This window comes from Oryx dammah, unplaced genomic scaffold (assembly GCF_014754425.2).
Source record: "Oryx dammah isolate SB20612 unplaced genomic scaffold, SCBI_Odam_1.1 HiC_scaffold_18, whole genome shotgun sequence".
Classification (NCBI taxonomy): Eukaryota; Metazoa; Chordata; class Mammalia; order Artiodactyla; family Bovidae; genus Oryx; species Oryx dammah.
This window is the reverse complement of record NW_024070202.1, coordinates 33,021,931-33,034,410: the sequence shown is the minus strand read 5'-3', so window position 1 is coordinate 33,034,410 and position 12,480 is coordinate 33,021,931. Positions and strand designations below refer to the sequence as shown.

The following is a 12,480-nucleotide window of genomic DNA, read 5'->3' as shown; positions in this document are numbered from 1 at the left end:
ACATGTGTTCCCAATCCTGAACCCCCCTCCCACCTCCCTCCCCATACCATCTCTCTGGGTCATCCCGGTGCACCAGCCCGAAGCATCTTGTATAATTCATCAAATCTAGACTGGTGATTCATTTCTTATATGATATTATACATATTTCAATGCCATTCTCCCAAATCATCCCACCCCCTCCCTCTCCCACAGAGTTCAAAAGACTGTTCTATACATCTGTGTCTCTTTTGCTGTCTCGCATACAGGGTTATCATTACCATCTTTCTAAATTCCTAAATGACTTTTACTATTTTCAACAACATGGATGAATGTTAGACTAAGGGCATTATTGAAGGCGTTATGCTAAGTGAACTGAGTCAGCCAGAGAAAGATAGATGCAATCTGATCTCACTTATACGTGGAATCTTAAAAACAAAAACAAAACAAGCTCATAGATCCAGAGAATAGACTGGTGGTAGCCAGACGTGGGAAGTGGGAGTGGGACAAATGGCTGAAGAGAGTCAAAGGTGCAACTTTTCAGTTAGAAAATAAATAAGTCATGAAGATGTCATGTACAGCATGAAGTTAACAATACTTAATAACATATTTGAAAGTTGCTTAGAGAGTGTCGGCTGTGAAGGCGGCCAAGAAGAGCTACCCTGGCCCAAGGGCAGGTGTGGCGGCCAAGAGGAGCTACCCCGCATCAGAGGTAAGGAGAAGCAGCTGTGCTTTGCTGGAGCAGCCGTGAAGAGAGACCCCACATCCAAGGTAAGAGAAACCCAAGTAAGACGGTAGGCACTGAGAGAGGGGATCGGAGGGCAGACACACATAGCCAACTAGCCAATCTGATTGCACGGACCACAGCCTTGTCTAACTCAGTGAAACTAAGCCATGCCTATGGGGCAACCCAAGACGGGTGGGTCATGGTGGAGAGGCCTGACAGAATGTGGTCCACTGGAGAAGGGAATGGCAAGCCACTTCAGTATTATTGCCTTGAGAACCCCATGAACAGTATGAAAAGGCAAAATGATAGGATACCAAAAGAGGAACTCCCTAGGTCAGTAGGTGCCCAATATGCTACTGGAGATCAGTGGAGAAATAACTCCAGAAAGAAGGAAGGGATGGAGCCAAAGCAAAAACAATACCCAGATGCGGATGTGACTGGTGATAGAAGCAAGATCTGATGCTGTAAAGAGCAATATTGCATAGGAACCTGGAATGTCAGGTCTATGAACCAAAGCAAACTGGACGTGGTCAAACAAGAGATGGCAAAAGTGAACATCGACATTCTAGGAATCAGCGAACTAAAATGGACTGGAATGGGTGAATTTAACTCAGATGACCGTTACATCTACTACTGCAGGCAGGAATCCCTCAGAAGAAATGGAGTAGCCATCATGGTCACCAAAAGAGTCTGAAATGCAGTACTTGGATGCAATCTCAAAAATGACAGAAGATCTCTGTTCATTTCCAAGGCAAACCATTCAATATCACAGTTATCCAAGTCTATGCCCCAACCAGTAACGCTGAAGAAACTGAAGTTGAACGGTTTTATGAAGACCTACAAGATCTTCTAGAACTAACCCCCAAAAAAGATGTCCTTTTCATTATAGGGGACTGGAATGCAAAAGTAGGAAGTCAAGAAACACCTGGAGTAACAGAAAAATTTGGCCTTAGAATGTGGAATGAAGCAGGGCAAAGACTAATAGACTTTTGCCAAGAAAATGCACTGGTCATAGCAAACACCCTCTTGCAACAACACAAGAGAAGACTCTACACATGGACATCACCAGATGGTCAATACCAAAATCAGATTGATTATATTTTTTGCAGCCAAAGATGGAGAAGCTCTATAAGTGACCAAAAACAAGACCGGGAGCTGACTGTGGCTCAGATCATGAACTCCTTATTGCCAAATTCAGACTTCAATTGAAGAAAGTAGGGAAAACCGCTAGACCATTCAGGTATGACCTAAATCAAATCCCTTATGATTATACAGTGGAAGTGAGAAATAGATTTAAGGGCCTAGATCTGATAGATAGAGTGCCTGATGAACTATGGAATGAGGTTCATGCCATTGTACAGGAGACAGGGATCAAGACCATCCCCATGGAAAAGAAATGCAAAAAAGCAAAATGGCTGTCGGGGGAGGCCTTACAAATAGCTGTGAAAAGAAGAGAGGCGAAAAGCAAAGGAGAAAAGGAAAGATATAAGCATCTGAATGCAGAGTTCCAAAGAATAGCAAGAGGAGATAAGAAAGTCTTCTTCAGTGATCAATGCAAAGAAATAGAGGAAAACAACAGAATGGGAAAGACTACAGATCTCTTCAAGAAAATTAGAGATAACAAGGGAACATTTCATGCAAAGATGGGCTCGATAAAGGACAGAAATGGTCTGGACCTAACAGAAGCAGAAGATATTAAGAAGACGTGGCAAGAATACACGGAAAAACTGTACAAAAAAGATCTTCACGACCCAGATAATCATGATGATGTGATCACTCATCTAGAGCCAGACATCCTGGAATGTGAAGTCAAGTGGGCCTTAGAAAGCATCACTACGAACAAAGCTACTGGAGGTGATGGCATTCCAGTTGAGCTGTTTCAAATCCTGAAAGATGATGCTGTGAAAGTGCTACACTCAATATGCCAGCAAATGTGGAAAACTCAGCAGTGGCCACAGGACTGGAAAAGGTCAGTTCTCATTCCAATCCCAAAGAAAGGCAATGCCAAAGAATGCTCAAACTACTGCACAATTGCACTCATCTCACACGCTAGTAAAGTAATGCTCAAAATTCTCCAAGCCATTCTTCAGCAATACATGAACCGTGAACTCCCTGATGTTCAAGCTGTTTTTAGAAAAGGCAGAGGAATCAGAGATCAAATTGCCAACATCTGCTGGATCATGGAAAAAGCAAGAGAGTTCCAGAAAAACATCTATTTCTGCTTTATTGACTATGCCAAAGTCTTTGACTGTGTGGACCACAATAAACTGTGGAAAATTCTCAAAGAGATGGGAATACCAGACCACCTAACCTGCCTCTTGAGAAACCTGTATGCAGGTCAGGAAGCAACAGTTAGAACTGGACGTGGAGTACACCCGTGGTGGATTCATGTCAATGTATGGTATAACCAATACAGAATTGTAAAGTAAAATAAAAATAAATAAATAAATAAATAAAAATAATAATAAAAAAAGAAAAACCATAAAAAAAAAAAAAGAACTGGACATGGAACAACAGACTGGTTCCAAATAGGAAAAGGAGTATGTCAAGGTTGTATATTGTCACCCTGCTTATTTAACTTCTATGCAGAGGACATCGTGAGAAACGCTGGACTGGAAGAAACACAAGCTAGAATCAAGATTTCAGGGATAAATATGAATAACCTCAGATATGCAGATGACACCACCCTTATGGCAGAAAGTGAAGAGGAACTCAAAAGCCTCTTGATGAAAGTGAAAGAGGAGAGTGAAAAAGTTGGCTTAAAGTTCAACATTCAGAAAATGAAGATCATGGCATCTGGTCCCATCACTTCATGGGAAATAGATGGGGAAACAGTAGAAACTGTGTCAGACTTTATTTTTCGGGGCTCCAAAATCACTGCAGATTGTGACTGCAGCCATGAAATTAGAAGACGCTTACTCCTTGGAAGAAAAGTTATGACCAACCTAGATAGTATATTGAAAAGCAGAGACATTACTTTGCCGACTAAGGTCCATCTATTCAAGGCTATGGTGTTTCCAGTGGTGATGTATGGATGTGAGAGTTGGACTATGAAGAAGGCTGAGCGCCGAAGAATTGATGCTTTTGAAGTGTGCTGTTGGAGAAGACTCTTGAGAGTCCCTTGGACTGCAAGGAGATCCAACCAGTCCATTCTGAAGGAGATCAGCCCTGGGATTTCTTTGGAGGGAATGATGCTAAAGCTGAAGCTCCAGTACTTCGGACACCTCATGTGAAGTGTTGACTCATTGGAAAAGACTCGGCTGCTGGGAGGGATTGAGGGCAGAAGGAGAAGGGAACGACCCAGGATGAGATGGTTGGATGGCATCACAGATTCGATGGACATGAGTCTGAGTGAACTCCGGGAGATGGTGCTGGACAGGGAGGCCTGGCGTGCTGCGATTCATGGGGTAGCAAAGAGTAGGACACAAGTGAGCGACTGAACTGAACTGAACTGCATGTTATTTTGAATGGCAAACAGTGTCAAAGAAAATAGGGAAACTCTAAGTATCACTAAGAACAAAGCTAGTGGAGGTGATGGAATTCCAGTGGAACTATTTCAAATCCTGAAAGAGGATGCTGTGAAAGTGCTGCACTCAATATGCCAGCAAATGTGGAAAACTCAGCAGTGGCCACAGGACTGGAAAAGGTCAGTTCTCATTCCAATCCCAAAGAAAGGTAATGCCAAAAAATGTTCAAACTACTGCACAGTTTTACTCATCTCACACGCTAGTAAAGTAATGCTCAAAATTCTCCAAGCCAGGCTTCAGCAATACATGAACCATGAACTTCCAGATGTTCAAGCCAGTTTTAGAAAAGGCAGAGGAACCAGAGATCAAATTGCCAACATCCGCTGGATCATCAAAAAAAGCAAGTGTTCCAGAAAAACATCTCTTTCAGGTTTATTGACTATGCCAAAGCCTTTGACTGTGTGGATCACAATAAACTGTGGAAAATTCTCAAAGATATGGGAATACCAGACCACCTGACCTGCCTCTTGAGAAACCTGTATGCAGGTCAGGAAGCAACAGTTAGAAATGGACATCGAACAACAGACTAGTTCCAAATAGGAAAAGGAGTACATCAAGGCTGTATATTGTCACCCTGCTTATTTAACTTCTATGCAGAGTACATCATGAGAAACACTGGGCTGGAAGAAGCACAAGCTGGAATCAAGATTGCCAGGAGAAATATCAATAACCTCAGATATGCAGATGACACCACCCTGATGGCAGAAAGTGAAGAGGAGCTAAAAAGCCTCTTGATGAAAGTGAAAGAGGAGAGTGAAAAAGTTGGCTTAAAGCTCAACATTCAGAAAATGAAGATCATGGTATCTGGTCCTATCACTTCATGGGAAATAGATGGGGAAAGAGTGGAAACAGTGTCAGACTTTATTTTGAGGGTCTCCAAAATCACTGCAGATGGTGACTGCAGCCATGAAATTAAAAGATGCTTACTACTTGGAAGGAAAGTTATGACCAACCTAGACAGCATATTGAAAAGCAGAGACATTACTTTGTCAACAAAGGTCCATCTAGTCAAGGCTATGGTTTTTCCAGTGGTCATATATGGATGTGAGAGTTGGACTGTGAAGAAGGCTGAGTTCCAAAGAATTGATGCTTTTGAAATGTGGTGTTGGAAAAGACTCTTGAGAGTCCCTTGGACTGCAAGGAGATCCAACCAGTCCCTCCTAAAGGAGATCAGTCCTGGGTGTTCTTTGGAAGGACTGATGCTGAAGCTGAAACTGCAATACTTTGGCCACCTGATGCAAAGAGTTGACTCATTGGAAAAGACTCTGATGCGGGGAGGGATTGTGGGCTGGAGGAGAAGGGGACGACAGAGGATGAGATGGCTGGATGGCATCACCGACTCGATGGATGTAAGTCTGAGTGAACTTTGGGAGTTGGTGATGGACACGGAGGCCTGGCATGCTGCGATTCATGGGGTCAGAAAGCATTGGACACAACTGAGCGGCTGAACTGAACTGATGCTGACAGTGGCATTATGGTGTCTCTACCACAGACAGTACAGTACTACATGAACTGTACTTTTCAGCACTCTATGAGCTGCAACACAACCAAATAATAAAACACACAATCCCAGTCTATTTGGGCCAGAAGAACTTCTATGAATAAAACAATCTGCAATCTCCCTGAAGGCAGAATTTAATGGTTATACCGTCTATCACTATAATTTAGCTCCTCTATGACTTGAAAGTCTTGTTATTGTTTAGTGGCTCAGTCGTGTCCTACTCTTTTGTGACCCTGGGTAATGTAGCCTACTGGCTCCTCTGCCCACAGGATTTCCCAGGCAACAATACTGTAGTGGGTTACCATTTCCTTCTCCAGGGGATCTTCCCAACCCAAGGATCAAGCCTGTGTCTCCTTCACTGGCAGGCAGATTTTTACCAGAGTCACCTGGAAAACTTGTTGAAAGTAACAGAGAATACATACGTGTAGCTACATACATGAGTGGTGAAGAATAGCCAGGAAGGGCAAAAATAGACTGAGAAGGGGGTTTTTATTACTAATATATAACAATTAGTGAGTGCTCAACGTGTTTCAGGCACTGTACAAACCCTTTCAATACACAAATCACTTAATCTTGCAATAACTTTTTAAGGTATCATTATTATCTCCTTTTACCAAAGAGACAACTCAAGGACTGAAAAGTAAATTATGAATTGTTCAAACTTTGACAGCGAAAGGGCTTCCCAGCTGGTGCTAGTGGTAAAGACCCCACCTGCCAATACAGAAGACCCAAGATGTAGGTTCCATTGGGTTGTGAAGATCCCCTGGAGGAGGGCATGGCAACCCACTCCAGTATTCTTACCTGAGAAATCTCATGGACTGAGGAGTCTGGCAGGCAACAGTCCATACGGTCACTTAAGAGTAACGTGAGACTGAAGCAACTTAGCATACATGCAGTAGTTGAATCTAAGTTGGAGTTGTTTGTGGAGTTTGGTACTAAATTGCTGTAAATTAAAGATTTACGTGTGGAAAGGCACAGAGAGAAAAAAAGCAAATCATCTGAGAGGTGAGTTGGGCCAAAATGGAGTGAACACTGATATATGTGTTGGGGTTGAGGGAGAGAGTGTAAGGAACTGAGGTGGATGAAGACAGTCAGAGAGACATTGTGTGTTACAGCCCTTACAAGTCAAGTGGGAACTCTCAGATATGATAGATACAGTTGGTGGTAAGGAGCCATTGCATGATTTCTAAGATAGAGTCTTAAGATGAAAATGTTTCATGGGGCTTGAAACGGCAGTGTAGGACAGTGTACTATAATAGCGTACCATTGTAGGCACGTGGTTAAGAGTGCAGTTATGAGGGCTGGGAGCTGGATTGCTTTCAAGTCCTGGGTCAGCTGCGTACCAGTTGTGTGACTTTGGGCACGTGATGTCAAACCTCAGTTTCTGCGACTGTAAAATGGGAGTAACAATAAAATTACACATGTCAGAGGATAATTGTGAGGATTAAATGATTTAATCTCTTTCAAATACTTGGGATAGTTCCTGGCACACAGCCAGTGCTTAGTTAATGCTAGTTATTATTACTCCCATAGGTATATATTATTATTCCCACAGGTATGTAATAAACTGTGGCAGGGATGCTAAGCTTGAATGTTGGGAGAGTACATTAAAGCCTGTGAAAGGACTAATGCCAGTAGAAGACAGGAAGGTACAGATTATGGGGAAGCACACTTCAAGAAGGAAAAATGTCTGCTTGAATGAAGGTGTATGAGTCAAGACTTGCAAAGGGGTTGCTTTCCAAAAGGTTTCACCGGAAGTTAATGAGGTTCATAGTGGAAGTGCCTAGTCCAGCTGTTCAATATTACTAGGAGTGGCTGGCAGTAATGTGAGACAGGAGTCAGAGTCTTTAAAATCAACAGCTATGGTTCGGGAGTAGCTAGAACCATCCATTGTTTTAGGTCCATTGTATTTTATATCCATATCTTCATGCCAGTGGAGCAAAACAACTTACATACATACATATATATATATATATATATATGTGCATGTGTATAACAGCTTTATTGAAAATTCTGTGGGCTATTCTGATCCTTAAACCACGTACTCCTGGATAGAGATTATCACTTGAAGCTCAAGCCTGTAGAAAGAGTGCAATCAACAAAATATATGTGCTACTTTAAAAAATATCCTGTTACTCAGCCATAAAAAAGAACGAAATAATGCCATTTGCAGCAATATGTATATAAGGAGAAGGCAATGGCACCCCACTCCAGTACTCTTGCCTGGAAAATCCTATGAATGGAGGAGCCCGTTAGGCTGCAGTCCATGGGGTCGCTAAGAGTCAGATACCACTGAGCGACTTCACTTTCACTTTTCACTTTCATGCCTTGGAGAAGGAAATGGCAACCCACTCCAGTATTCTTGCCTGGAGAATCCCAGGGACAGGGGAGCCTGGTGGGCTGCCGTCTATGGGGATCGCACAGAGTCGGACATGACTGAAGTGACTTAGCAGCAGCAGAGATGATCATACTAAGTAAGTCAGAGGGAGAAAGATAAATACCATATGACATCAATTTTATGTGGAATCTAAACAAACGGATAAAAATGACTTATTTACAAAACAGAAATAGAGTTGCAGACATAGAAAACAAACTTTTAGTTACCAAAGGGAAAAGGGCGCAGGAGATAATTAGGAGTTTGGGAATCGCATATACACAGTACTATATATAAAATAAATAACAAGAAATTACTGTATAGCACAGGGAACTATATTCTATATCTTGTAATAATCCATAATGAAAAAGAATCTAAAAAAGAAAAAAATATATATAAAACTGAATCACTATGCTGCACACCTGAAACTAACACAACATTGACAATCAACTATACTTGAATTTTTAAAAAATCCTGCATTGTTTTAGGGAGGATATAGGGCATTTTTTAAGGATACATAAAATATTGAATATATGACAAGATCACATAAACTAAATGAGGGACAAGGTAAAACAAAAGTGGAAAAAAAGAGCAGAAGCATGAATCAGATAAAAAACACATGGGAGAAAGGGAAAAGCCTTATACATTTGCCCCAGGTGGAATAAAGGGTTGGTTTTAAGCCTTTAAATAAATGGTTGGGCTGATGCTGTACACACACGTTTTCAATTAGAACACAGAGGAATATGAGTGGTCTGTTAGAAAGGCTAATTAACAGTTTGTAAAGAAAGAAACCTAATTGTATAGCTAAGTTAAAAAAAAAAATCAAGGCAAAGAAAATCTGGGATAAAAGATGGAAAGAAAATTACGGCTTTGAAATATGTTACTTAAAGTACAGAAAATACACTATGCAGTAAAAACTAAAAAGATGTTCTTCTTTTAAACGTTTGCAGTGAACTGAGAGGTAACTCCTCTAAGTCAGAGAAAGAAGATAAAAGGTTACAAAAACATCCATTTCCCCTGGGTTGACAAGTATGAAAAGCTCTGATGTGAGTTAAGGCTGCTTTATGAATTTGAATTGTCTTCACAATTGCACTTACTTTTCATCAATTTGAGGAAGAGAGAGGACCAGGAAAACCTGTAAATGGTAACAGTAGATACGGCACTAAATTACAACTAAAGCAACATGTTAAAATGCACCATCCTTTTAGAAGCCAAATAAAAATATAAGAGTTTTAAAACACCTTGAGAAAAACAAGGGATTCACCCGATGGCTAAAACCCAAAAATATTACACTCTTTTACATACATTTCTTCCTTGAAATGTCCGTTTCGATTTATATGTTTAAGAAAAAATCTTCCTATTTATTTCTTGAAGCAGAAAGTGTTAGACGCTCAGTCATGTCCGACTCTGCAACCCAGGGGCTGCCATCAACCTGGCGCCTCTGTCCATGGAATTCTCTAGGCAAGAATACTGGAGTGGGTTGCCATTCTCTTCTCCAGGGGATCTTCCCCATCTAGAATTCGAACTCCATCTCCTGCATTGCAGGTAGGTTCTTTCCCATCTGAGCCACCGGGAAAGACCATTTATTTGTATGTCTCTTCAAATAAAGGATAAACATATACACCTTAGAAACTGTCAAACATACTGAAGAAAACACTTGCAGAAAAATTTCACCTGGCCTTTTAAAAAACGCTGCTTAGAAGGGAATTTTATTTTTTCACCATATCTTTGTTTTTATAAAGACAAAAATATATGACTTAAAGAAAAAAAAACAAGTAACAAACGATGTGTAATCTAATGAAAAACAAAATATAAGAGAGCGGAAGGAATAACCTACAGAATGTGCAAAGCCGGATATTGTTTTATTAGAATATATTGGATGCGATATCAAAGAAATTTTCCCTTATCTACTCGAGTCACAAGAAGCGAATTCTATACTGATATTTATATCTATCTATATACTCATAATTTCGTGGACTTGTACAGACAAGGACTCTCTAAACGTAAAAGTCCTCGGTGATTCAGCTGATAAGCGTTCCCCTGCTCGCCCTATTACTGAGGGGCAAGAGAAGCGAGGACATTCCTCTCCTAATTCCAACCTGTTTCGTAACTTGGCGCAATCAGGATTCAATAGAACCTGCCGGGAGCTGTCCCGAGCCCGCGGCTGATTGGCCGAGCGCAGAGCACCGGGCGTGGGCTTTGCGCAAGTTCTCCGCTCCCTGCTCCCAGGGCCACGGGAACTCGGGGCGCGTTCGAGCAGCGGCTCTTCAAGACTCTCAGGAGCCGAGACCGCTGTTCGCATCTGCCGCGTCTTTCCGCTGGAGTCTGAATCTCTTCTTCAAAGATTCACTCCTTCGTGAACATTCCGAGGGAAAGCCCGAGGTAGGGCGCGGGAAGCTGGGGACTAGACGGAGAAGGTTCGGGGGAGGATGGGTGGGCTCTCTAATTTCCTGAGTTGGGTCTCTGGGGCAGAGGGCTTCGGAGGAGAGGGAAGGGGAGATGCCAGTTGGCAAGTCCACGGGGACTTAAAGGGGTGAGACTTATTCTCAGTTGGGGAGCTCTTGAGGCACCCGTCTCTAGTTGGTTTTTTTTTTTTTTTTTGAGCTAGTTATGCGTCCTGGAGTCTGCTGCCCCGAGCCTGCAGAGCCAGCGCTGTGCGGGCAGCCGGGCTCTGAGCCCGCGGGCAGATGGATGGCGTGGGGAACCGGGAGGCAGAAGCCGCGGTGGAGGCGGGCAAAGTCCGGGCCGGGGCGCCGCTCTGCCCGTCGGCTCGCGTGCGGAGGCTGGATGCCTGATGCTGAGGCATGTCCCTGCGGCGACCCTCGCGGCCACGAGCCGCTGAAGCGTCAGGGCGAGCGCTCCGCCCTTCTGCCCGGCGGAGTAAAGTTGTAGTAAAGTTCAGTTTCACCTGAGGATCTTACGTTTGACTGATTGGCTGTGGTTTCTCCTCAGGTCGCGATGGATCTTGAAGACGGCCGCAATGGAAGAGCAGGGGGTGGAAATTTCTTGAAAAGGGACAAAAAAAGGTAGTTTGTTTCACTTTCATACTTACCATGGCTTGAGAAACTTGGGAGATTTGTTTCCAGCCTCCAGTTCTGAATGAAACGAGCTGATGATGATGGTGGTGGTGATGGGTTTTTGTATCTTAAATGCAGGCAATTGCGGAGGTTCGCTGGCTTGAGTTGAGCCCAGCATTTGCACGGTGAGCTTCTTTCTCAGCTTTCTGGTCCCACACAGGCCAAGGTTCATTTCCTTTCCTGTGTTTTATAACCTTCTGCTTTATGTGTAATGTTGATCGTCCGCAAGCCTGCTTTGTGGTCCAGTGTGTTCCTTCTGGTAAAACAGTCACATAAACATTGCATGTTAGTGGCACGCAGGAGATGGGACAGAAGGCCACAACTACTTTTAAGTATTCTTTTTTTCTTTTAAAGGCAATGAGTATCTGACTCTGGTAGGAGTAATTGTGAGAAGAGTGTACTACCAAAGAATTATTAGAATGATGTAAAATTATCCTGACTGTGTATAGAATTGGTTCTGTAATCACATAAGAAAAATAAACTAAGTAAATTTTCATCACAGTGCAATATCTGTACAGGAAATTTTTAATTTCACTCGGCTCTGTTAGTAATAAATGGTAAACTTAAATTAGTAAAGTTATTAATATTATTAGAAACCAAGCTTTTCAGCATAAGAGAAAAGAAATACAAGTGTGGACATTAAGTAGACTTTTTAAAAACAATGTTGAATCTGAATGTTATTTCATGATTTTTTTTTAATAGGTCAGTTTCTGTCCATTGAGAACACACTCAATGTCAATCTTGGTTTCTCATTATGTTTCCTTACAAAAAGGAAATTTAGTGCCAATTGAGGCCGAGCTTGGAGTATCTTGTGGAACCTGAAAACGCGAGGCGGAGGGCAATTATCAAAAAGGACACAGGAGCTGGCTTGAAGGGGCTTTCACTGGCCCACATCTGGGACAGTTTGAGCATCAACAAAAATAATGACTGTACTTGATTGTGAAATACTGAGTAAATTAATTTTTTAAATAAAATTCTGAGAGAGAGGAAAACTAAGGGAGAGAGAAGGGGAGAGAGAGAGGGAGAACCTTCTTCACAGAAAAATGTTGAAACCTGCATTGTTATAATTGGTTCAGGCTAGGGTTGTTAATGGATCCTAAACCACTCAGAGAAAGGTTGAATCTACGAATTAGCCACAATTCTTAATTGGAAAAAGGAAAATGTGATTTTTTTCTGGTGGAAAGATACTGCAGTTAGTCACCTTAACCAGGTGATCATACCTGGCTTGGCTCTTGGAATAGACTGCGTTAGTGACATGACACCACCTAGGAAGTATGTTTGCAAAATCATTTAGTGAA

At 42.1% G+C, this 12,480-nt stretch overlaps 1 protein-coding gene across 1 annotated transcript in view; it reads left to right on the top strand.

Annotated features, from left to right (window-relative positions):
- The first annotated feature begins 558 nt into the window (after positions 1 to 558).
- LOC120877509 overlaps positions 559 to 12,480 on the top strand; it is a 17,072-nt gene continuing 5,150 nt past the window's right edge. The window contains exons 1-5 of the mRNA XM_040259868.1: positions 559 to 688; positions 6,688 to 6,736; positions 7,287 to 7,380; positions 10,230 to 10,487; positions 11,058 to 11,131. Of these exons, the coding sequence (XP_040115802.1) occupies positions 559 to 688; positions 6,688 to 6,736; positions 7,287 to 7,380; positions 10,230 to 10,487; positions 11,058 to 11,131 (605 nt within the window). The remainder of the gene's footprint in view (positions 689 to 6,687; positions 6,737 to 7,286; positions 7,381 to 10,229; positions 10,488 to 11,057; positions 11,132 to 12,480) is intronic.